This window comes from Staurois parvus, unplaced genomic scaffold, assembly GCF_062004578.1.
Source record: "Staurois parvus isolate SC_StPar_1 unplaced genomic scaffold, SC_StPar_1.0 ptg000499l, whole genome shotgun sequence".
NCBI lineage: Eukaryota > Metazoa > Chordata > Amphibia > Anura > Ranidae > Staurois > Staurois parvus.
The window spans coordinates 4,343,163-4,369,174 of NW_028318295.1; the positions used below are offsets into that span (position 1 = coordinate 4,343,163).

The 26,012-nt window shown below is 37.8% G+C and overlaps 1 protein-coding gene across 3 annotated transcripts in view; it reads left to right on the forward strand.

Annotated features, from left to right (window-relative positions):
* Positions 1–14,863, forward strand: part of RPGRIP1L (RPGRIP1 like) — a 433,499-nt gene extending 418,636 nt beyond the window's left edge. For all 3 annotated transcript variants that reach the window (XM_089689846.1, XM_089689845.1, XM_089689847.1), the window contains exons 24-25: positions 9,773–9,906; positions 14,160–14,863. In XM_089689846.1, the coding sequence (XP_089545972.1) occupies positions 9,773–9,906; positions 14,160–14,251 (226 nt within the window). In that variant the 3' untranslated portion in view covers positions 14,252–14,863. The remainder of the gene's footprint in view (positions 1–9,772; positions 9,907–14,159) is intronic.
* The last annotated feature ends 11,149 nt before the right edge of the window (positions 14,864–26,012 follow it).

The following is a 26,012-nucleotide window of genomic DNA, read 5'->3' on the forward strand; positions in this document are numbered from 1 at the left end:
TGAGATTTTTAGAGAGATTTGATTTTTCATATTTGTGTACGTTCAATTTTCACCATTTTGCAAAAAAAGGCGCAATTTAAAATTGACAAATATCTGTTAATGATTAACTTTATACAGGTTAAGATTTTATATTAGGAATTTAGCAGGGATTTTGTAAAATTTTCTTTGTAACTGTAACTTGTATTGTTTTAGAAAATACTGTTTTGATAAACATTTGCGCAGATATCGAGGGCCCTTAAAAAAGAATAGCACTTTTTTTTTTATTCTACTGGTCATGTGCTTTCAGAAAATATATGGCTTGGTGGGTCTTTTCCAAATTCTGAGAGCTGTAAGTGAAACATTTTTAGAGCGATTTGGTTATTTACATTTTTGTGTACGTTCGATTTTCACCTTTTTGCAAAAAAAGGAGCAATTTAAAATTGTCAAATATTTGTTTTTTATTAACTCAATATAGGTTAAACTTTTATATTTAGCAGGAATTTTGTAAAACGTGCTGTGTTTTTATCTAATAGTGATTTTAGTGTATTTTCAGTGAAAATATTGTTTGATAAACATTTGCGCAAATATCCTGACGTCTTAAAAATCAGTAGCACCTTCTTTTTATTCTACTGGTCCTGTGCTTTCAGAAAATATATGGTTTGATGGGTCTTTTACAAATTCTGAGAGCTGTAAGTGAAAAATTAAAACCTTCCAATTTTTAGAGGGATTTGGTTATTTACATTTTTGCATATGTTCGATTTTCACCTTTTTGCAAAAAAAGGTGCAATTTAAAATTGACAAATATTTGTTTTTTATTAATTTAGTACAGGTTAAACTTTTATATTTAGCAGGAATTTTGTAAAATGTGCTGTGTTTTTATCTGCTAATAGTGATTTTAGTGTATTTTCAGCAAAAATATTGTTTGATAAACATTTGCGCAAATATCTTGGCATCTTAAAAATCAGTAGCACCTTATTTTTATTCTACTGGTCATGTGCTTTCACAAAATATATGGTTTGGGGGGTATTTTACAAACTTTTGAAAGCTATAAGGTAAGAATAAAAAAGCAATGGAAAAATTGCAAAAATGGTCTGGCCAGCTGGGTTTAAAAGTGGAGCACAGGGCCTGGCACCAAAAGGGTTAAGGTAACATTGTAAGCCCAATTTTATGTATTGTGTAAAACATGCTATGTCTGAAAGATCTGTCTTGATATGGACAATGCAGTCACTTGTGTCATATAAAAGCAATTATTTTTTATTTTAGTAAAAAAAAAAAGGATGTAGGTTAAAAAAGTAACATCTGCATATGGTATAGGAACCATACTAATATGTTCATCTTAAAGCTCAACTCAAGACAAACCACTAAATACACAGAAGAAATATATATAAGGGAGCTTGGCAATGATTGCCAAAGGATTTGTATTTTGGTCAATTCAGTCCTGAGATTTGCACAGCTATACCACACAACCCTGCTTTGTCCAGTTTTTCACTTCTGCAGTTCAGTAACACTTACAGGTCTCCTTCCAGCCTGTAACTGATTCTGGCATGTAATTATCAAATGAATTCATAAGCATAATAAATGATAGTTCACAATGATATAATAGTCTAATAATATAATATATAAACAAACCAATATGTAATTAGTGGTGTTTCAGTAACACCAGGATAACACTGTCCTGTTTTTACTAAAATACCACTGATTATATATTTCTTTTTTTTGTTTTTTACAATATTATATTATTAGACTATTATGTAATCATGCACTATTATTTATTCTGTTTATTAATTTGGTAATTATATACAAGATATATTTTGGTTGTGTTCTGGTTTTAGGCATACCGGGGCCCCTCAAGATGCTGTCACAGCTCTGACACACATCACTCACCACTTCAGCTTTGCTAAACACCAGCCATCAGCTTGAAACTAACCCAATCAGAAGCGGCATACAGCTGTGCGAGGTTAACCCCTAAATCGCTGTTGGCTTTTTTGATCTAAAAGCCCAATAGCTCTGGTAAGAGCTCTTGCATGTCTGTGTATTTTCAACAGGATTATAGAGGTGTCATCTTCCTCCTTTTGTGATTGACTGAATGTGGTTTTTCCATTTCTGTTGATGGGTGGGTTTCATATATTGAAGCACAGACTTTTTTGTATCTGATGGACTTTAACACTAATTAGCAGGGACTTCTGTATAAATTGATGGTTCTTTACATTATGTAGTGCTGCACTTTTTTTGCTATTTATTATGTTGAGGGATTGTATTCCTGTGTCAGCTGCTTTTTATGTATTATTTAATCTGAGCATAAAGATTTATTTTGAATTTTTTGCTCTGCAGGAGCAAATTGGATCGTGGTTTGTTGGTGGGTTTTTTTTGCCTTCCTCTGGATCAACTGTGGGCATAAAATTATAACTTTTTTTTTTTTATGGTTGAACTAAATGGGTTTTTGTCTTTTTTCAGCTGGACTATGTAACTATGCAAAGCCTTAAGTGTGCCAATGCCAAGCGTGTACCCATGAAATTGCAAAAACCTATGGTACCCAAAATTGTCCATAGACGACACTTTAAAATGTTATAAATTATGAGTTAACTGTGAATTATAGCCTTAAAATATTGTTGTCACTCTGATCTTTGCGGTGATATCTCACATGTGTGGTGGAGTTCTATGTTTACATACACATGCATGCCCTACAAGCTCCTCCTGCTCTCAATGTTGCATCAACTTACCATGGTCCTGGGCTTTCCAAGAGGAAAAGGAAATCCTGTAAACCTTAGAAGGTGGTAGGTGGCAGGGGCAGCACCTTCAAAGCTACTTTGAAGTGCTGCTTGGTCTGCTTTTACCTGAAAGCCTATTGCTGTCTGTAAAAAAAAATCAATAACAAGCTCATGGCTGCAGTAGCAGCTGGTTTTAACCCCATGAATACCAGGGCATTTGTAAACATAGTTTGGTAGACGTGGGGTTAGGAAGCATTAACCTCTTGCCGTCCGCCTGCTGTTTATAAACGGCAGGGCGGTGGCAGTCCAAGGTCGGGTTGCCGTTCCTAAACGGCACCCGCCTTTTCTAGCTGTGCGCGCTCCCTAGGAGCGCGCACCACCGCGATCCGGTGTCCGCTGTGTCCTCCGGACACAGTGAAACACCGATCGTCGGACGGGACCTCTGTACGAGGTCCCGGTCATGTGATCACTGATTGGCGAATCAGTGATCACATGCAAAGTAGTAAGCAAGATGTCACTTGTGACATCATTGCTTACTACGTGTGAAATCTGTGAATGATCACAGAGGTCACATGGTACAAGGCTATTCACAACAGCCTTGTACCATGTGACAAGCTGTGACCAATCACAGCTCACTCAGTATTTCTCAATGACTGCAAGAATGCAGACAGAGAGAAAGAGAAATGATTGCTTTTACATCCTATATGGGTGTAAAAGCAATCGGTGTAAAAAAAAAAAAAAAAATCTTCATCACCCCCCACAAGTAGTACAGTGTCACCATGGTGACACTGTACTGCTAGGGTGACAGTATGTAAAAATAAAAAATAAAAATAAAAAATAATATAAAAAAAAATAAAATAAAAATGTAAAAAAAAATGTTTAAAAATTATAATGTTTGGTTATAAACTAATTTGGATTTTTTTTTTTTACTAAAAAAATAACGGAATAAATTTTGGCCAAGATTTAGGATGAAATATTATTTATTTGCAAAATTTTATTAAAAAAACACTTTTTTTCAAAATTTTTGGACTTTTTCATTTACATAGTAAAAAAAATAAAAATCCCAGCGGTGAATAAATACCACCAAAATAAAGCTTTATCTGTCTCAAAAAAATGGTAAAAAATTCATATGGGTACAGTATTGCATGACCGCGCAATTGTCATTCAAAGTGTGATAGCGCTGAAAGCTGAAAATTGCCCTGGACAGGAAGGGGGTAAAAGTGTCCGGACAGGAAGTGGTTAATGATTACAGAGTTTTGTTAATCTATGCCTTTTATATAATTACATAGTTCGTCTGGCTGAAAAAAACAAACGTTCATCTAGTTCAACTGTAAAAAAAAATAGTTGTACTCCTATACCCACAGTTGATCCAGAGGAAGGGAGAAACCCAGCAAAGCATGATTGCAATTTGCTCCTGCAGGGAAACATTTGAGAAAACAGTTCATACCAATATACAATCAACTTTTTGAATTTTGAATGGGCTACCTTAAAGGAGAAAAAGGGTCAGAGCTCCTCTTGGCCCTATTTCTCCTGTGGGTCACAGGAGTGTACTTAGTTCTGCACTCCTGTGATCCAGATTCAGCTGACAGCTGGCTAAAATCTGCTGTAGGCTGCCATCATTCAGCCGGTCCAGAATCTGGAGTGATCCCAACTTTAATGTTGGGATCCACCCAGATGCCTTACCAGCAAATGGCACAGCATGCTGCTCAGCCTGAGCCAACCACTCTCCCTCCACTCCCCAGCTCCCCAGATAGTGCTGGAGGGGGAGAGCAGAGAGTGGCGACTGACAGTCACCGCTCTGTGCTCAGGGCAGACCCAGGAAGTGAGCGATCAGTGTCAGTCTTTGACTGCTCAGTTTTTGGGCTTAGAGGCGATGGGGGATAGATGCAGTATCAGATTAATGCTGCATCCACCTTGGTGTTTAAGTGTGTTTATTATTTTGAAATCCCGCACTTCTCTTTTCACACAACACACCTTAATGCAGTAAATACTGTATGTTAATGCCCATGTGGTAATACGCCTCAACAGTCTGAATGGGTCCTTACAGTATCTCTGAAACATTGCCTCAAAATAATGGCCCAATGATCTTTCAAGTGAAAATTTTCAGGTAATTAAGTTGTGAGGGAGAGTATAACTATGACATGGTCTGATGAGCTAATTGGGTTGTATTCTGCTTTTAAAACTTGTCCAAAGTAGTGGTGATCTAAGTAAATCAGGTCTACTCTCATGTATGTGGTAGCGCTGTTGGAGATATTGATGTAATCTCTTTATCTATGATTTTTAGCCCTCCAGACGTCTAAAAGTTGTGCTTTATAGAGTAAGCAATTTTGCTTGTCTAATCACTTGAGTCCTGGAGACTTTTTTTTTGTTTACATGTTTTAAAAATCATTTTAGACTTGGAGATTGCTTAAAATTCCCAAACATATATTTTCTGAAAGCAGACTCTTTGAACAAATAAATAGTAGTAGTTCCAATATTTTTTTATGTTACACGGTATTACTGCAACAGTATGAAAATCAAAATTTCAGTAAAAAATGTACTAAAGTAAATTTTAGGGCACATGCAATACATTTCCCCAGATTTTTAGTAAAACATAAAAAAATGAGGTTTTACCAAGTAAATAGAAGCCCAAAAGGTCAAGACGGTGCTCTTGGTATTGATGGCAGAGGGTGTTGGTTGTGCTCCCATCAACAACCTTCCCAGCGACACCTTCCATGAATGTGGGGGGAGGGGGGGTACATTGCAGCAGTCATGGAAGTGATTGGGTAGCTTCACAACCACTTGTATCTCTTCCATATGAAAGCTGACAGTCGCTTTACAAATGTACACACAGTCTCAACTGGTATAGCAGCCAGGAATGTGCTTAAAATGCACATGTTCCAAGCACAATTTTAAAATATCACAGAGACTGACATAATTAAGCTTTGCATAAACTATTCCTAATTTTCTGGAGGAGCATTGTAAGAGAGGGTCTAGGCAGAAATTTAAATTACCTGCCAACATTGTCATCCCTTCTTTATATTTATATTTTTATTGTTACCTTCAAAAATACTGTCTTATGATAACTATTGTCTTGTTATAAAATAAATAAGTATATAGCACTGCACTATAATAACACCATACACCAATCAAAAAATCAAGCAAAATCAAATAAAAATAACCAAAATAATCATACACTTGTGAAACAACAATTGTGCAAGTGAAATAAAATATCAGCTGAAGTTCATTAGTCCATCTTCCTTCCCAAAAGTCCTCCATAGCCACCAAGGTTCAAGAGACCAACATTAAACTTCTTACTCAATGGTACCAATTTCCTAATGCTTGCTGGTGCTGTGGAGCTGATCAAGGCTCCTTTCTCCATATCTTCTGGCAATGCCCAAAGTTTGTCATTGTGGCGTGGGGTTACTGGTATAATCAAACAACATACTGTAGTGGATTTGCATGATGACCCGGAAGCCTGCCTCCTGTTCTGAACGGGGAGACCTATTTAAAAATACAAAAATTAAAAATTACCATTTAAATGCTTATTGCAGCGAAGGCTTGTATTCCACTTCGTTGGAAGGATGTTCATCCTCCCACACTCACTCTGTGGTTCTCCAAGGTGAATGAACTCAGGGACATGGAGAATCTCACAACCACTTTTTATAACAAAGTAGAAATCTGCCAAGAGACCTGGCACCCTTGGCAACATATTGTCTTCACAGATGCCTATCAAAATAAACTTACCACTCCTTAGTGAGGCCTGTTCTCTATAGTCCGTCCTATGCTGCCCGGGAGAGGATACACGACTACTGTGCTTTTGTCCACTCTCTCTTTCTCTCTTTCCTTCCACACACACCCTCCCCCTTTTCTTGCCCATTTTTATTTTTGTCCACCCCTTTTTTTGGGTTCTACTGCGAGCTCCACCCCCAGTCCCCTTCTTTACTACCACTCTGATTGTGTACCTTTTAGGATAACTGCTATATGACTTGAGCATGATGGTTTCTTCTGTTCCGCTGTATCTGACTGTAATTTGTTTTCATCACATAAGATGGCTCCTAATGGTACTGTCCAGTTTATTTTATTTTGCATACGATCTGGCACTTTTCCTGTTATGTTATCCAGTATATTTACTAAGATGGTCTTTGTTTGCCCCTTTTGTGCATGATGTTTTGTACAACTAAAGGAATTACAAATATAAATAAAAACCTAAAAGCTCATGGATAGGAATAAAAATGTTCTCTCCACCATCACCAACTCCCATGGATAAACTGTTGCCTTCTGTGTTGGACCTTAATATTATAAATGGTCAGATGTGCAGGGTTCATTTAAACAGCAAGGATAGGCTGTAATGGAGAATTAAACTGTTTCCGTCTCAGAACAAACAGCATGGAGGAAATCTCAATGAATCAGAAAGAAAAAGAAAAAAAAAAAGCAGAAAACCATAGTGCTCTCTGCATTGTTTAAAAGCAATGTTTATTAAAAACTCATTCACATAAAAGTATAACAAGATCAGCTGATCGTAGATTAATAACTCCAGAGCAGAGAAGTATCCTACCACTCAAGCTGACACCGAGGATCAAATCCACTGGTCTGTACTGCTGCTGAACACAGTCTTTCCTCTCTGCTTGGGACTCTCTCAGCTCTCAGCCTTCTACCCTATGTACATTATGTAATTAATTGACTTCATCACGGGACCCCAAATTATTTTTTCATACTTTTGCAAGATTTTTTTATTTATCAATTATTGTTATCTTAGTAATCAACAAGGTTCTCTTGGTCATCAAATAGCTACCATTTGATCTTTTAGTTCTGATTCCAAAATAAATGCAATAGATTTGTGGAACTTTATAGCTATTCCTGCTTGATCTTGATTTGGAATTGCTAGAAAATAAATAACTGAAAAATCTTGTGATTTGCACCAACTTCAAGAAACAAGTGGTTTTATTGAAGACAAAATATACAAGATATACTTCTGTTCAGACCTGAGAGCTCTCGTAGTATTTTATGTCGAGTTAGTAGAGTACCCAACCCTTTTATGCTAAAAGAAATCACTTGTGTATAAATCATATTGTCAGTTTCTACTTACAAATTAGATTTGTCTTGCGATCACTTCAGTTAATTACTAATGTCAGAATGAGGTATGAAACAATACATAATACACTGTAAAGCTTATAAAATTAAGTGCCAAGAAATTGGTTGAAACAATGATTTTGGGGGCAGTCGGCTCTCTTGTTCAAACTGTTCAGAAATTGTTACTTGCCTAGCTGTCATGCTGATACAACAGGGAGAGGTAGAGCATTTCATCAATAATATACAGTACACCAGACAGCAGCCATTCAATTTTTGTTTAAAATGGCTTTCAAAGCTTAAAATAAGGTGGATGCTGTTGGATTTCTCTTTAGCATTTGGTTGATATATCATCTTGTGGTCTGAATAGTACATTAACCATTTTTCTACAAAGTGTCATTATCAGTGTAATTTAACTTACAAACCTTGAAAGAGTTTTATAATGTTTTTAGTCTGCTAATGTCTTGGCCACCAGCCACACTGGCGTTAGATTTGAGTGAAACTACTGCAATCTAGTTATTCCAAAGATTATTTATTTGTACAAAATGTAACCACAAGACAGTGATAAAACTAAATTCATGGGATTACATTAGGTTAAGAAAGACTGTGTGTGGTGTCCCTGTTTTTAACTCCTGTCATTTTGGGTACATGGTAGAGCTGCAAATGTATTTTCCTGTAACCTGCAAAATGTTTTTCTTTCCACAATACATATACAGACAGCAGCAAGACATATGGTTCCTTATTCTTAAGAGGAAAGACTGGCTGTGTTTTACTGAAATGCGACATGAATAAAAATGTTTTTTAGAATAAGATGTTTGTAGTTTACACAAAAGAGCCAAGATCTACTTTTAATAAATTTTCAATGAGGTTTATTCAGAATGTTAAAGCAGTTATCTTTACAAGCAGATCATAGTTTGATCTTTGGTGCCAAGAAACATCAAAATCCACCATGCCTTACATTCTGCTGCTGAAGCCAGCCCAAAATGGAGTTTGACTGTTACACAAACCACAAATTCAAGGCATCTTATGCATTGCCCTGCAATTAAGCATTTTAAAGGAGGAAAAAAACTTGGCTGCTGAGCCTGGATGTTGAAATACAGCTTAAAGAACACATAGATCTTTCTTACTCTTAAAAGCCCTTCTTAAATTTCATAAGCTACCAAGGGTGTGTGTTTTCCACATTTTACAGAGGAAGCAGCATTTTACTGTGGTTAGTTTTGATCCAAAGTCAGGTCATAGAAGGGTTTGTGGGACACACTCCCTATTAATCAATGTGTCAAAGAAATAAATAAATAACAGATCATACTTTTTTGTATCTTGAGTCAGTAATAACCCTTTCAGCAAGGAAACTGATAACTGCTAGTAGCTAGACTAAATTTTAAGTTAGTAATCTGATTTTTTAAATAAAAGTTTCAGGAAACAAAATTACAGAATTGTTATTGTATTGTGACATAATTAAACCATTAAGCAAAGTGGTAATGGTCTTTTTGGCATATTTGTGACTTCAGAATTGAAGTATTATGTCTTATAACCTGTTACAAATAATGTTTTAAAATCTGAAATTACCTTCTGAAATGTTTTATTCTCTTTTAATGACTAGCTCGCCCTAGGTACTCAATTAATTTTCTTTTATATAATTTTAATATTTTTACATGTATTTTGTTTTATCTGTTATAAAATAAAGTGTTGTAATTTATGTTTATTTTGGGTTAGTATCTTACATTTTCCAACTTTGATTAAAATTATTTAAGCACTTTTTTCATTGTTACTGCTCATTACATTATTTAGACCTTTACTTGATGGTAATTATATGCTGATGAAGTAAGTAATTTAAGGAGTACATATAGATTTCATGTGTTTCATATGTATTTTGCCAAATGCCTTTTTTTATTTACGGAAAATGTTTTTATGGGTTAGGACATTTATATATTTTGCAGTAACCATAAAGTTTTGTACTTTGATAAGCTTTGTGTGAAACTGCAGTTTATATTTTGTTTCCTTTTTTTAATGAATGTGTTTTGGGTTTTTTTTGTCAGTATTAAATTTACAGTGGTTAGTGACCCTCCAGAGGATGAACAAGATCTTGAGTGTGATGATGTTGGATTTAGTAGTATCAGCCTGAAAGAAATCTTACGAACTGGCAAAGATGTCATCCAGCAGAAAATGAAAGGTAGGTTTTATTTGTCATAATTCATCTAAGCTAATTGTAGAATAGTACCTAAAAATAGATTGTTAGTAATCTCAGGAATATAATAAAATAATTAGTGTAAGCATAAGACACCTTAGCATACAAGTTAGCAGTGATTTAATAGCAGGCATGTCTGTTGAAGTGTGGATGTGATTTAGTATACACTTACTACTGAGTTTTAATGTTTCTTTTTTCAAAGTCTCTCTCTAGTAAAGGCTTAGGCTCTGTTCACACTAGTGCGATTTCAAATGCAACTCAATCCGTTCACATCAATGCAAATCGGTATGGCACAATTTTGCAAAAGACTCCTGTGCTACTTTGGTGTCATTCCAGTGCAATTTTGACCCCATAGAATATGTAAACCACATCCAATTTGCACTACAAAATCGCACTTAAAATTAGATCCTTATCAGCTATCTAGCTTTAATTTTATTTATTGATATATAATATTGTTGGACAGCATGTATGTTAATTTCTGCCTATTTATTTTGCTTGTAAACACAATGTATTGCTACACTGCAACAATAATTATGGAGCATTAAAAGTAAAGAAAGAGCAGAAATCCTGGAGGTGGTATGCACCTCACAGGAGTTAAAGTGATTGTAAAGCCTAATTTGTTTTTAGTTAAAATAAAAAAAAGATATACTTACCCACTTTGTGCAATGGTATTGTAGAGATACTTAACCTCCTCTTCTGAAGTTCCCTGCCGGCACTGTCCACTTCTCTTCTCCTTCAAGTACCCCCACAGCAACCTGTCTTTTGAGGGGGCACCCATGAGGGCATGCTCCTAAGCCAGGCTGTGTGCAACCATAGACACACACAGCGCAGCTCGGCCATGCCCCCCGTGCAATCCTCACAGGATTTGACTGACAGCAGCAGGAACCTATGGCACCTGCTGCTATCATAGTCTCCTGTGACAGCAAGACGTAAAGAGAGAAAACAGTTGCAGCTGGGACAGCACTGGATCAGGAAAGCAGACAGATAAGGGGTTTTTTTTTTTGTTTTTTTTTGGGGTGGGCGATGCACCATAAGTGGTGAAACATTTTTATCTTATTTATTCACCATTTGTTTCACATTTAAAAAAAAAAAAAACACTTGCCATAACCCAATTGCTGAACGGTCATTTCTTAAATGTCCAAACTTGCATGCACCCATAGTGCCAACTCAAGGAAACTGTAGTTAATAATAGGGGGAAAAAAATGTAAGCAAAACTTTTTGCTTTCATTACATACCCTGTTTTAGATCCATTGGCATCACCACTGTGTTTATGTGCTTCTCTTTGCAATGCAGGCAGATCATGGCTGGTGGGAAAGGCCAGCAGGGTGCTATACTTGGCTTCCTAAAACCATTGCAACACCCTGACTTAGTACTTCCTTCAGGCTAGGTTCACATCTGTGCAGGTTGTGGTTGATGTATTTTTCCAGCACATTTTGCTGTGTGTTTTGTGTTTTTGCTGTGTTTTGCTTTTTTTTTTCTTTTTGCTAATAGAAAAGTATGACAGTTCTGTTCATGTAGTGTGACTTTGATGCGACTTTACACTCTCTGGCACTCAAGTAGCTTTAAAGTTGCATCAAAGCAGTGCGGGAATCTTTATGTGACCAAAGTTGCATGTTAAGGTTAAAGGCTAGGGTTAGTGGCTAGGGTTAAATGTTAAGGTTAAGGGTTGGAGATAAGAGGTAGTGTTTAAAGCTAGGGTTAAGGGCTAGAGTTTAGAGCTAGGGTTAGGGGTAATCAGAGTAATTAGTGGTAGTTGTCAGGGTTAGCATTTCAACCCTAACAATCACTGCTAACCCTATCTCTAACCGTAACCCTAGCCTTTAACCCTAACATGCAACTTTGGTCACATAAAAGTTTTTGCACTACTTTGATGTGACTTGTATGCTACTTGAGTGCCAGAGAGTGTAAAGTTGCATCAAAGTTGCACTACATGAACAAAACTTTCATACTTTTCTATTAGCAAAAAAAAATGCAAAGCATGTCAAAAAACGCAACACTTGCGTTTCTGGTGCAGATCCATTGAAGTCTATTACACACAAAATGTAATCTGCTGCCGGAAAAAAGTCCCTGACATCTCCAAAAAACGCATCAGCTCAAAACACACAGATGACAACTAGATTTATAAGAAATCATGTTACTGTAGTGCATTTCTGCAAACTGGAAAATGCACTGAAACCAGCATAATCCCCAATTCAAGCTGTGAGCTGACAATTAGGTGTGCTGTAGTGTAAGGATCATGTTGATAGGTGGAGAGTGCAGAGTGTCAGAGAGATAAGCTTATCAGGCTGCTACTTCTCCTGCCACCGTTCAGCCACAAGATGGAAGTGGGGAGGAGATCTGTATGTTAAAGGGATACTGCAGCAAAGAAAGGTCAAGTCCCCTCCCCTTCCAGACAGGAGTGTACTGTGTGGTAAAACTATATAAATCTCCGGACTGGATGGATAAAAATTCCAATCCTTTGGCAGCTAAAACAATTCTCATAAATGTACAATATTTTATCTGTGTATTTAGCTGTTTGCCTGGAGTTCAGCTTTAAATATACAATTTGCTTAATAATTCTCATCATATATTCTGAAGTGCAGCACTATATATTAAACCTTATAACGCTAATATAGTGCAACGTGCTAATAAAAGTGCAATATAAAATGTGTAAACAAACCTTGTTTAAAGTGCTGATAATAAATATAACAATATAGTAAAAAGTAGTGCCCTCTATGATGTTTCAAATTTGTGCTACAAACAAGGAACCTCCTCCTTCTTACATCATTCACTTTTATGAACACAAATAAGTGACAAGTCCAACTTTAAAGTCCAAATCAGTTTTAGTTCCTAACTTAACTAAAAATGAAGACAAGTGGGTGTTGTGCACACTCCAACCAGTTCACCTCCTTCCTCATACCCACTACTTCTCCCCCACTTCCCATTGCACTCACTAACTTTACAGACCCTTATGTATACTGTATATGATATGGTGTATAATATAATTAATAAGTAGGTCTAGGTGTTCTTTCTTTTGCTACATCAGAAGGAGCCACTCTGCTTCCTCCTTTCCACCTCCACACCAGTCAATACAGAAAAAGCTAATATAGTGTAATACTGATTATTTAAAAAAATGTTCTGTTTAAATCATTTTTATTGAAAAGTTTTATCATACGACCAAAAGAAATAATACGGCGTTGTACAGTATATGTACTTCTAGATGGTATCGTAAAAAAATTAAAGGACACTCATTCAAAAATGAAAATATCAGTAAAGAGAATAAATACTAAATAATCTTGGATCTTTTCAAATAATCATCACACATTGTTGTCTATATGCAAAGAAGCAATGCCTGACTTAGTGATGTAGGGTAGAAAGGAGAAACGGGGAAGTAAAGGGTGGGGGGACACCAAAGAGTCAGGAGTTAAGATGATCAGCGAATAAAGTCAGTGTGGTGAAAAAACACCTCCCATTACAGGTAAGTAAAAGAAAAAACTAGGGGGCCTGCCATCACTGGGGAGGCGTGGAAGAGCAAATGCGACTATAAAAGGTAAATATTGTAAACATTTTTAAAACACATGAAAGCATATTGACTCACATTGTCAAGTGTCCTGGATAATAAGAAGTTTATGTAGTGACCGGAACCACCCGTTATCTCACTATAGATGTGGGTGTGCGTTCCCAATAGCTGAAATGCTGTATCGACCACAGCCCCCTGATTTGTGTTCAGCTTATAGGGTATTATACACATGCAGCACAGGAGTATTAAGGTTTGTTTAACAGATCTCATCTGTGACTCTGCGTTAATATTTTGTAGGTAATATTTTGTAGGCTGGAAAACTTTGTAGTACATTATAGTGTTTGGAAATCTAGGTTTGGTATTTGGCTTTGATTTTTTATTTTTCCATGTTTCATATGCTTTGGCTGTTTGGTAACTATCTGGGCACAGTGGTGAGCAGTCATTGCTTTATTAGGTGTCTTGTGCCAAAGGCAAGAAGGCCTTTTTATGCTTTCCCAGTCCACCAGTTTTTACTATAAACTTAAACAATGTTTGTGTCAGGTGATTCATTTTGAAAGTGTTCTGTGATGGAATGCATAGCAGCCAGTAGAGACAAGACACACTTAGATAAGAGGTTCTTTATAAACTATAATATTGATTCTGGTTGATGTTATGTGGTAAATCATAACAAAATGTAGCTGACAGTGTGTGTGTTCTGTGCTAGATTCTTTTCTAACTTTTTTTTTTTCTCCTGATCCAGTTTATGATTCCATGTCTGGAGAAAAAATAATTGGTGAGATGACCGTGACAGTTGAAGCTGCAGAGGCCCTCAGGTCATTGATGCAGAATTAATAAACCAAGCTTATGCATGGAAAAGAAATTTAAAAACTTTGTTGCTTCCTCCTGTTCCAGTTTTGATCTTTGAAACCAACAACCAGCATTTAATATGTTGATAATAAAGCAAGTTTAATAGTGAAATCAGGCCACATGTCACATTCACAATCGTGCCTTTTTTTTTTAATCACTGCATTCTTTTTGTTTTCAATCAGGTGCTAAGACACATAAATATTTAACAGTTCTAAAAGCAGCTTTGTGAGTTTAATTCATGAAATGTTTGACAAGTGTTCAAAATGCAAGAATGTGTGCTTACATGCAAACATTTGGAACAATGCACAAAATGATATAATTGTATTGCAGCATTCCTTTCATCTGCTATTAGTCCCATTAAAAAGTGCATCTGATTTTCATTAATCAATAGGTTTGCAGTATAATTATATTGGACAGGAGTAAACTGCTACCTTTCTATTTGCATCAGTGCGTGATGCTGCTTTGTCTAAATTACCAGATCGTTTTAAATAATTTTTTGCTTTTGCTTTATTTTTTACATTTACAATCTGAAAAATCTGTTTTATAAATGCATATTTTTTATGTTCATTTTATTAAATGTCTATGTTTTTATATGTGTATTGTTTTTCTGTTTTATGTGTGTTATTTTCTTTTTGATTTTGAAATATAATGGACATTAATACAGAACTTCTTTCTATACACTATCATTTCAAGCAGGCTACAGCATTTGTCACCATATTTAGGCATATTGTAACAACTATCCACTCACCAGCTATCAGCAATAACTGCAGTATGTAAATCCTAAAAAATGTTCAAATTGGTAAGCCAGTCATGTCACAATCAGAGAAAGAAACAGGAAATATTATCTTATACTGGTTTATGCATGTAACATTTGCATACATGCGTTTATTAATGGATAGTTGTGGAGGTAGGCATTGGTCAGGGGTCTAAGCAGTGCAAAGTGCTGTCAGAGGCCAGGGTATAGTTGCAAAAATGTGCAACATTAATTTTGATAATAAGGAATGAGTACTATTACACTTTTTGCATTGTATAAACGTTGACACTATATTTAGTATGTAACATATAACACAGTGCATGGCACCAACAATAAACAAAGCATTATTCCACTAAAAACAGAATATACTGCTGTATAAGGCTCCATGTACACGGAACGTTTGGAAAATACTTCTGAACGATGGAAACTGACTTCTGGAAAATGTAGGTTAAAAAATGTCTGTTTAGCCACGTTTGCATACCGTAAACAGTAAAAAATGAACTATTTCAGACATTTTGAGAGAAATAGAGAGAGCAGAAGCAGAGAGAGCAGTATGTGTTGAGATTACCTGTCTTTTCTGGTTGTATTCACTATGGATCCCATCATGAGCATAATGCAGCACGTTCTACCATTTTTCCTTCACGCAAAACCTTGAACTGACTGCACTGGTGTGCTAGGTCTATTTGAATACATGTATTTCTGATGATGAAAAAGGCTCTGGACAGCATCTGTATATGGAACAGTTAAAAAACGCTTTTAAACGTAAACGCTTGTAGACACGGTTAGCCACGTTTACAAGCATTTGACGTTTGAAATGCTGATAAAATCTACTCCTAAATGCAAGTTTGGTGCGTTTAAAAAAAGACTGTAAACTCAACTGCCTGTAAACGACATAGTGTACATGGACACATAGGAAAACATTAGGGAGAGTTCATGGGCTGCTGAAAAAAATGCAGAAAAGCTCCTCAATGTGAGTTTATCAGCTGCATTGTACATGAACTGTAAAGTAGCCAGAGGATGAACAATGTATGACTTAGGATATACTGTTGGTGACCTAATAAGATCATTGTCCCCTTTTAGCTATCTGCACCACTAGTGGCAGATCTACTAACCTAATCTGCAGAGCTCAGTTGCCTCTCTCACAGGTCCTGCTCTGTGTATCAGAAGCAATGGTTACATAGGGAAAGGAACACTGACAACCATTTTTAATAAACAGTACAGATTACATCTGTCAAACTGACAGTTGAATCCCATAGACTACAACAGAACAGAAGCTTTCCCCATACAATTAAAGTGCGATTAAACCCAGATAATGAAAAACTCTCATTACATGCTATATAACAGAGTGTGCATACTCACAGAACCACTAAAGAATTTGTTTTTGTGTAGAGTAAAATATACCTGGTTGATCTAGCCTCCAGCTTCCTTCCCATCTTCTTTGTGTCCCCTTTGCAGGCTGAGATTGTGTAGACCAGCTGGAGTCCTCTACTAAGGATGCCCAGTTCTAAGCTCTTCATTTCCTCCTTTTTCTTATCTGTGCAGCCCATGTGACTATAGAGTCACACATGTGGGTATATACACAGTGGTAAATGACACTCCCCTCCCTCCTCCTCCATGTCCTGCTATTGCTAAATACTATGGGGGCAGGATATAGTATGTTGATTGATTACATTCACTAAGAAATTCACAAAAAGCTTTGATTTGATATAAATCAGTATTAAATATATCAAATGTAATTGCTAATACCTGTGAAGTATAAAAAGAGCCTTGGATGCAAATGCCATATGACCAGAATCAAAACCAGTGTCAATCATCTTTGACTCCTCCTACACCATATTAATGCACAAAAAATACACATGTGATGTTCAATAAAGATGTAAAGGGAGCTGTAAACCAGTTTTTTTTATAGTTATAATTTAATTTGAATTACACTTCTGAAACTTTTCTTTTTTAGTCATGTGACAAAGCACCAATCAGGGTTGTACAGACAGATAGACTCATACTCTAGCAATAGAAGCCCATTTTAAGGATCTTTCCCTGCTGATGTCAAAGAACAGATCAAATTTGACTAACTAAGGTCAAACTGACAAACAAGTCCTGTTCTACCGGTAGCGACTGCCAGCTGTTCCATGGGAATGTTTGCAGGGCTTATTGCATTGTAAAAATTTTTTTGTTTGAAAAAAAAATTGTTGCTCAGCAATCCATATTAACCATAATTAGTTCTTATTTACTCATTCCTTCTTGTAGTTTCATGTTTTGTTCAGTTTTTTACAATTCTTATTGTAACTTTTTTTTATTGCTGTTTATCTTTGTTTAAAAAAAGCATTATACAAAATTAAAAGACCTTTATTTAATTGGTAAATACCTTTACCATGCTTTGTCCTAGAAGTATCATTTAGTGTCATTTTAAAAGTGACAGATTGTAAACCATAATTTGCTTGCTTTAATTAAAATAACAAACGTTATACTCACCTGCTCTGTGCAGTGGTATTGCACAGGGCAGCCCCAATCCTCCTCGGGTCCCTATGCAGCAATCTTGGCTCCTCCTCTTCTTTGTGTGTCCCCATAGCAAGCCGTTTGCTATGGGGAAAACGGTGTCCATTTGCTCCCGAGCTGTGTGTCTATAGAGCCGCTCCCCCCACTTCTTCCACACTGCATTTCATTTGTTCAAGTCACTGTGTGAAGAGGAAGTGAGGGGAGAAGAGATGCAGCCATGCTCAGCGCTGGATCTATTCTCCCCTCTATTCCCCTTGACACAGGGAAGGGGGAGGACAGAGGAAGAGAAAATGTTTTTTTACCCTAAAGAGTAACTCTGCTTTTGTTGAGGAAAAAAAAACCCTCTCCCCTCTGGGTAATCGATGTAGATTAGGAAAGATGAGGGGGGTGTATCAGCACAAACACTGCTGGAAGTCCTAGGTAATCTTGGTATGGGGTAATGGTGGTAGCTATGGCTGTTATGTGAAGAGCATGGGGATATGTGTAGCACTGAGGGCAAAGCTTCCAAATAGGCTGTAGCAGACTCTGTAGGTGAGAGAAGGAGAGAAGCGCCTCTAAGTGCAATATGTCTCTTTATTAAAGTATATATGTGTAGGAACACTCTCATAGATAAGGTAATTGTAAGCATAAAAACCGTGGTTAAACAGTAGGGTGGTATCCAGGGTGAAGAGCCGTCATCTATTGCGGTATGGAGAGGTCAGCTTGCCGCTGGAGCAGCGTGGTAGCTGGAGGGGAACAACGGTGAGGCCGGCGTGCACGTCCTCCCTCAGAGCCAGGTGGAACGCATGCTGGAACGCAGCGGCATGGCCGTGATGACATCAGATACCCAAGGTGCACTGCAACGTGTTTCGGAGCATGCCCTGGCCATGGAAGGCGGAAGTGCGCTCCTTTTTCAATCTATGTACATTGCAAGGATTTTAACAAACTTTGTTGCAGATTCCTACTTTTTGTTTTTCTGAAGAAATAGCTGTTTGTTTCCCTGTGTCCATGTGCTAAGTGAATCTGTATGAGAGTGGTTTTATAATTACCAATCAGCTGCTGCACCTGCAGAGCTCTAATAAGGAAATCGACAGTGTCTGCATCCCTTGAGACATGATTTCCATTTAGAAATATTTCACCAAAAATGACATTTTTGTTGCAGGGAATGCCAAAAATCTGATATGTATCTTAGTGTAGACTTCTGGGAAAATCAGTGAGTCAGTCACTCAAGTAGGAAATTACATTTCCAGGGGTCCCTGATGAAGTCACGTGATGTGTGATACAACACATTGAACAGAAGTGTGGTGACATCATTTTCTGTGTGGCGACACCAGCCGCCATCTTGGTCTACCTATATGCTTGAATAGGGCTATTAGCCCTTATCTCCATGTGAGTGTATATATTTTTTATACCCATTAATAAATGCCTATATCTACTACACTATGATGAGCCTCTGTGTTTCTGTTTGAGCTTTATGCCCAACTATGGTATACCAAAGCAGACCCCTATTTCTGTGATATGCAAGTGAAGGATTTCAATTGAGCACAAGTTGACCTGTTAGGTCAAAGCATGATCCAATTTGCTCCTGCAGGGAAAAAAATTCCTTCCTGATCCCCCAAGAGGTGATTGGATATTCCCTGGATCAACGTTACCTACTGTATAAATGTTAGTAACCAGTTATATTCTGTGTATCTAAGAAATCTTTTTTTTTAAAAAGCCTTTTTAAAGCAATCTACTGAGCTGACCAGAACCAACTCTTGAGGGAGTCTATTCCACATTTTCACAGCTGTGAAGAAACCTTTCCGTGTTTGGAGATTAAATTTCTTTTCCTCCAGACGTAAAGAGTGCCCCTTGTCTTCTGTGATGACCTGAGGGTGAATAACTCTACTCCGAGTTTACTATATGAACCACTGATGTATTTATACATGTTGATCATATCCCCCCTTAATCTCTTTTCAAGAGAGAATACATTCAGTTCCTGTAATCTTTCCTCATAGCTGAGCTCCTCCTTGCCTCTTATCAGTTTGGTTGCCCTTCTCTGTACTTTCTCCAGTTCCCCAATGTTCTTTTTGTGAATTGGTGCCCAAAACTGAACTGCATATTCCAGATGAGGCATTACTAATGGTTTGTACAGGGGTAAAATGATATCTCTCTCTCTGGAGTCTATACCTCTTTTAATACAAGAGAGTATTTTGCTCGCTTTAGAAACTGCAGCTTGGCATTGCATGCCATTATTAAGCTTGTGATCTACCAGAACCCCCAGATCCTTATCCACCACTGACTCCTCCAGTTGTACTCCCCCTAGTATGTATGATGCATGCATATTCTTAGCCCTCAAGTGCATAACCTTACATTTATCAACATTAAACCTCATTTGCCACATAGTTGCCCAATTAAACAGTGCATTGAGGTCAGCTTGTAAATTGAAGACATCCTGTAAGGACGTTATTCCACTGCACAGCTTGGCGTCTTCTGCAAAGACTGAAATGGTATTTTTAATCCCAGACCCTATATCATTTATAAATATATTAATAAGTAAGGATCCCAACACTGAACCCTGGGGTACACCACTGACAACCCTAGACCATTCAGAGTATGAATCATTAACCACTAGTCTTTGAATACTATCTTTTAGCCAGTTTTCTATCCACTTACATACAGATTTTTCCAAGCCCATAGACTTTACCTTTATTATTATTATTATACAGGATTTATATAGCTCCAACAGTTTGCTCAGTGCTACCTTACACACTAGCCGTGTGTGGGGAACTGTGTCAAATGCTTTTGCAAAATCCAAGTATACCATGTCCACTGCCACCCCTCTCTCCAATGTTTTGCTCACCTCATAAAAAGAAATCAGATTTGTTTCACAACTTCTGTCTTTCATGAATCAATGCTGTCTGTTGCTTAAAATATTTTTATCCAGCAAGAACTCATATATGTGGTCTTTTATTAAACTCTCCAGTATCTTCCCAACAATAGAGGTTAAACTAGCAGGTCTATAATTACTTAAAACTATGGTTTCACATGTTTTACTACACATTTTTACTTTCACCTAGAAGGGCAGCCAGGTGTTTATTCTGAGTATTTTTATTTATTAATTCATTGGCTTATATTTTGAGGTTATCAATGTTTTGGTGAATCATTTATCATTGCCCTGGGTTGTATTATGCAGACAATCACATTGGCTGATTTGGAAAGAATTATGGTGGAAAATAAGTATTTGGTCAATATCAAAAGTTCATCTCAATACTTTGTTATATATCCTTTGTTGGCAATGACAGAGGTCAAACATTTCCTGTAAGTCTTCACAAGGCTGGCACACACTGTTGCTGGTATGTTGGCCCATTCCTCCATGTAGATCTCCTCTAGCGCAGTGATGTTTTGGGGCTGTCGCTGGGCAACACGGACTTTCAACTCCCTCCAAAGGTTTTCTATGGGGTTGAGATCTGGAGACTGGCTAGGCCACTCCAGGACCTTGAAATGCTTCTTATGAAGCCACTCTTTCATTGCCTGGGCGGTATGTTTGGGATCATTGTCATGTTGAAAGACCCAGCCACATTTCATCTTCAATGCCCTTGCTGATGGAAGGAGGTTTGCACTCAAAATCTCACGATACATGGCCCCATTCATTCTGTCCTGTACATGGATCGGTCATCCTGGTCCCTTTGCGGAGAAACAGCCCCAAAGCATGATGTTGCCACCCCCATGCTTCACAGTAGGTGTGGTGTTCTTTGGATGCAACTCAGCATTCTCTCTCCTCCAAACACGACGAGTTGTGTTTCTACCAAATAGTTCTATTTTGGTTTCATCTGACCATATGACATTCTCCCAATCCTCTTCTGGATCATCCAAATGCTCTCTAGCAAACTTCAGACGGGCCCGGACATGTACTGGATTAAGCAGGGGGACACGTCTGGCACTGCAGGATCTGAGTCCCTGGCGGCGTAGTGTGTTACTGATGGTAGCCTTTGTTACGTTGGTCCCAGCTCTCTGCAGGTCATTCACTAGGTCCCCCCGTGTGGTCCTGGGATTTTCGCACACCGTTCATGTGAACATTTTGACCCCACGGGGTGAGATCTTGCGTGGAGCCCGAGATCGAGGGAGATTATCAGTGGTCTTGTATGTCTTCCATTTTCTAATTATTGCTCCCACAGTTGATTTGTTCACACCAAGCTGCTTCCCTTTTGCAGATTCAGTCTTCCCAGCCTGGTGCAGGTCTACAATTTTGTTTCTGGTGTCCTTCGACAGCTCTTTGGTTTTCACCATAGTGGAGTTTGGAGTGTGACTGTTTGAGGTTGTGGACAGGTGTCTTTTATACTGATAACAAGTTCAAACAGGTGCCATTGATACAGGTAATGAGTGCAGGACAGAGGAGCCTCTTAAAAGAAGAAGGTACAGGTCTGTGAGAGACAAATCTTGCTTGTTTGTAGGTGGCCAAATACTTATTTTCCACCATAATTTGCAAATAAATTCTTTCCAAATCAGCCAATGTGATTGTCTGGATTTTTTTTCTCATTTTGTCTCTCATAGTTGGTCTACCTGTGATGCCAGTTACAGGCCTCTCTCATCTTTTTAAGTGGGAGAACTTGCACAATTGGTGGCTGGCTAAATATTTTTTTGCCCCACTATATATATATATATGTATATATATATATATATATATTTATTTATTTTATATATATATATATATATATATATCTTTAATTGGGTGTGGGAATACCTGTTGGTGTGTGCAGCTTACACAGTTGAAGTTAAAAGGGATCCATTCATCCTGCCTAGCAGCGCATTTTATTTATTTATTTTTATTTACATTTTCAGGGGATGTTCTGTACATCATCTGTGTACAGAAAGCCTCCAGGTAGCCATATTGCATTGCATTTTACAGAAAATTATACTGCTGCAGATTGAAAAGAAAAGGTAATCTTTAATAACATTAAATTACAATATGACGTGAGACACACATGTGAATGCTATATATTTTTTTACTTGATAATTTGTTTCCCACAAAAGTGGAGTTGCCCTTTAATGCAAGGAATCCATTAAGGTAAAACATGTCTGTAAGAAAACCTGGCGAGGTCCAAGACGGCGGACGCCTGAGAACGGAGCTCTGCCAATCCTCTTACTTATCGGCCTTCCCACTCTGCTCCCGTTACCTCTGTAGCTCTGGGAGAGCCTTCTCCCAGGTGAAGTCACACTCTTGCATCCCCATGGGAAAGATCGGGTGCTGGAAGCCGCACACGCCACCTCCTCCAGACGCCCGACCCTCGGTGCTAGACCTCTTCTTCACTAGGCCGTCATCCCTGGCCTCGAGTAGCAGGGTCAGCCCCCATGAGTGCTCCAGGAAATCCGCTGAGATGGAGGGGACAGACGCAGACCCCCCTTGCAGCTTTACACCTCTTGCCAGCGACCCCTTCTTTGATGGTGGACACCTTGGAAGACAAACTGCAAGTATTTTTATGTAACATTACCACCACCATCTCTGCTGAAGTTGGGAAATTGGCTCAGGAGCTTAGGGGGGAGATTACACAAATAGGAGATTTGAGCAATCTCCACTCCGGGAAAGCCGGAGTGGCTATTTTGATTAAAAAAACTGCTCCCTATGGGTCTCCTCCTTCAGGGTTGACCCACTGGGTCGCTATGTTTTATTGGAATGTATGTACAAGGGTTCCCCACTTGTACTTTTGAACTTGTATGCACCTAACTCAACTGACATTTCTCTCTCAAGCGCTAGATAAATTATATTTACTATCCACCCCACACATGATTGTCGGAGTAAATGTTAATTTGATTATGTCTCCTCCCAAAGATAGGAAGGTTCTCTTTGTATCTACTCACCTTTTTCATGCCTGGTAGGTTACACATCCTCTCCATAGACAGTTCACGTTTTACTGTACTCCGCCTCGTGTATTCTCACGCTTAGCTAATTTTTTTTGTCACTGCTCCCCTGCTCCCCTTTTTGGTCTCCTCCGAGATCAACCCTATAACTTGGTCAGATCATGCTTCACTAATGCTTAATCTCCTTTTCCCTAACTCCCCCCTAAAGTCTGTCACTGACGCCTCATTGAGAGTTTTTTGCATTCAGACCACCTTCAAGAGGAACTCTCTCAGGGGCTGATTGCATATTTTCAATGCAATGTTGGTTCGGTTGCCTCATCTTCAACCCTATGGGAGGCTCACAAGGTTGTCTATAGAGGTCTTTGTATTTCTGTGGGTGCTCGTTTGAAGAAGGCCTTGGTTAGCACCAATCAATTTTTTTTTTTTTTTTTTTAAATAAATGTTTATTAATTTATCAACCAAATACAAATCACAATCACCTTTTTTCAATTAAAAAGACATCCAAACAATATCTTCCTATTAGCATAATTTTTCTAAATCCCACACCCCATCTCTCCCTCTTCCCCCCCTCCTCCCCCCCTCCCAACCCCACCCCACCCCCCACTCTGCGTTTTCCCCCTTCTCCTCTACGCTAAGCATTTCTATTATTTCTAAAATCCATTTCAAGGGGTGTTACATCCTCATATATTTCACTTTTTCTCTATACTCTTCCCATTTTTTCCACTTTATATTATACATCTCCATCCTATCTATATGCATATAATACAATCTTTCCGTCCCACAGATCTGATTCATTCTGCCCATCCAATCCTCCTCTGTTGGCACCTCCTTTTTTTCCAAAACCTAGGTATCAAACTCTTCGCTGCACTCAAAAAGTGCCATATCCCCGAATCCTTATATAATCTCACTGGAAGCTCTGTGATATGGAGAAGACATAGCTCTGGGTCTAATCTAATATTAATTTCTGTAATTTTCCTTACTAAATAAACTATTTTCCGCCAAAACACTTGTATTCTTGAACACTCCCACCATATATGATACAACGTGCCCACCTCTCCACAACCTCTCCAACACAATGGTGAGATCTCCCCATTCAATTTATGCTCTACATTCGGTGTAATGTGCCATTTTACCAAACACTTATAATTTAATTCCACTTCCCGCATACTGATATTTTCGTGAATTAATCTAAACATTTTCCTCTGCTTCTCCTGATCTATTTCCCTTCCCATATCTCTTTCCCATTTCTCTATATATATTATTTTTGTGTCAGTGTCTAACTCAGTAAATATCTTATATATTTTTGCAATTTCGTGTTTCCCACCCCCCCGTGCTTCTAACAATCTTTCCAATGGATTCCGCTCTTTTCTGGTTCTCACAGGTTTTGGGAGACTTCCGAAGAAATGTTTCAATTGATAGTATCGTAATCCATCCATTCTATTGAAAACGTCTCCCTTTTTCTTCTCCAGCTCTCTATATGATCCCAATTCCTCACCGACCATTATGTCTCCCAATTGCGCATCCTGTTTTATAATCCATTTCCCTGTGATATTTTCCTTCCCAGGGGCAAAATATTCTGTGTTCCTTAGTGGCATTAACTGTGAATTAAAAACCCATCCCTTTTGTCTGTGTAACATTTCCCAAACTCTTAAAACGTTAAAAGTGTACAAACTTGTGTTAGCATCTAGTCCCCTGTATTGTGCAGGCACCCATATAATCCTACTTAAATTTGTTCCACTCAGTGTATTTTCTATTTTGACCCAACTTTTCCCTGGATTATGAGTCCAATCAAAGATTCTTGCAATTATCACCGCTTTATAATATCTCTTGAAATCTGGTACACCCAAACCACCTCTTTCCTTGCTTCTAGTCAACATTTCATAACGTATTCTAGGTTTTTTGTTCCTCCATATATATCTCATTATCATTTTTTTAAGTTCTTTAAAATATGCCTCTGGGAGTTTGATTGGAATCATTTGAAATTTATATAAAACTTTGGGCACAATTGCCATTTTTATCAAGTTTATGCGACCTATCCAAGACTGGTTTCCACTCCCCATTCTCTTCAACTCCTCCCTAAGCTCGTTTAGTAGTGATATATAATTAACTTTATACAAATTTGTAATTGAGGCTGACAATTTTATCCCTAGGTATTTTAATTCTTTATCTCTCCAGACAAAGGGGAATTCTTGTATTTTTTCTTTTTCACTATTTTTAAGGTTTATATTTAAGATTTCAGTTTTTGTCGGGTTAATTTTTAAATTTGATAATTCCCCATATTCCTTCAATGTCTTCATTAAGTTTGGAAGTGATATCCTAGGATTTCCAACATAGAACATCAAATCATCCGCATAAGCCGCTACCTTATGTTCTCTATCTCCTATCCATATTCCCTTTATATCTATGTTCTTCCTTATCGTAGACAACAATGGCTCCAATGATAAAACAAACAACTGTGGGGATAGTGGGCATCCCTGTCTTGTACCATTTGACATCCCGAAAAGCTCCGATCTTCCTCCATTAACCATGATAGCGGCTGTAGGCCCTCTGTATAACCTTCCAATCCACTTTCTCATTCTATCCCCCAGCCCTAACACCTCCAAGGTATCCATCATAAATCCACAACTCACTCTATATAATGCTTTCTCGGCGTCAATTGACAACAGTACCACCAGGGTT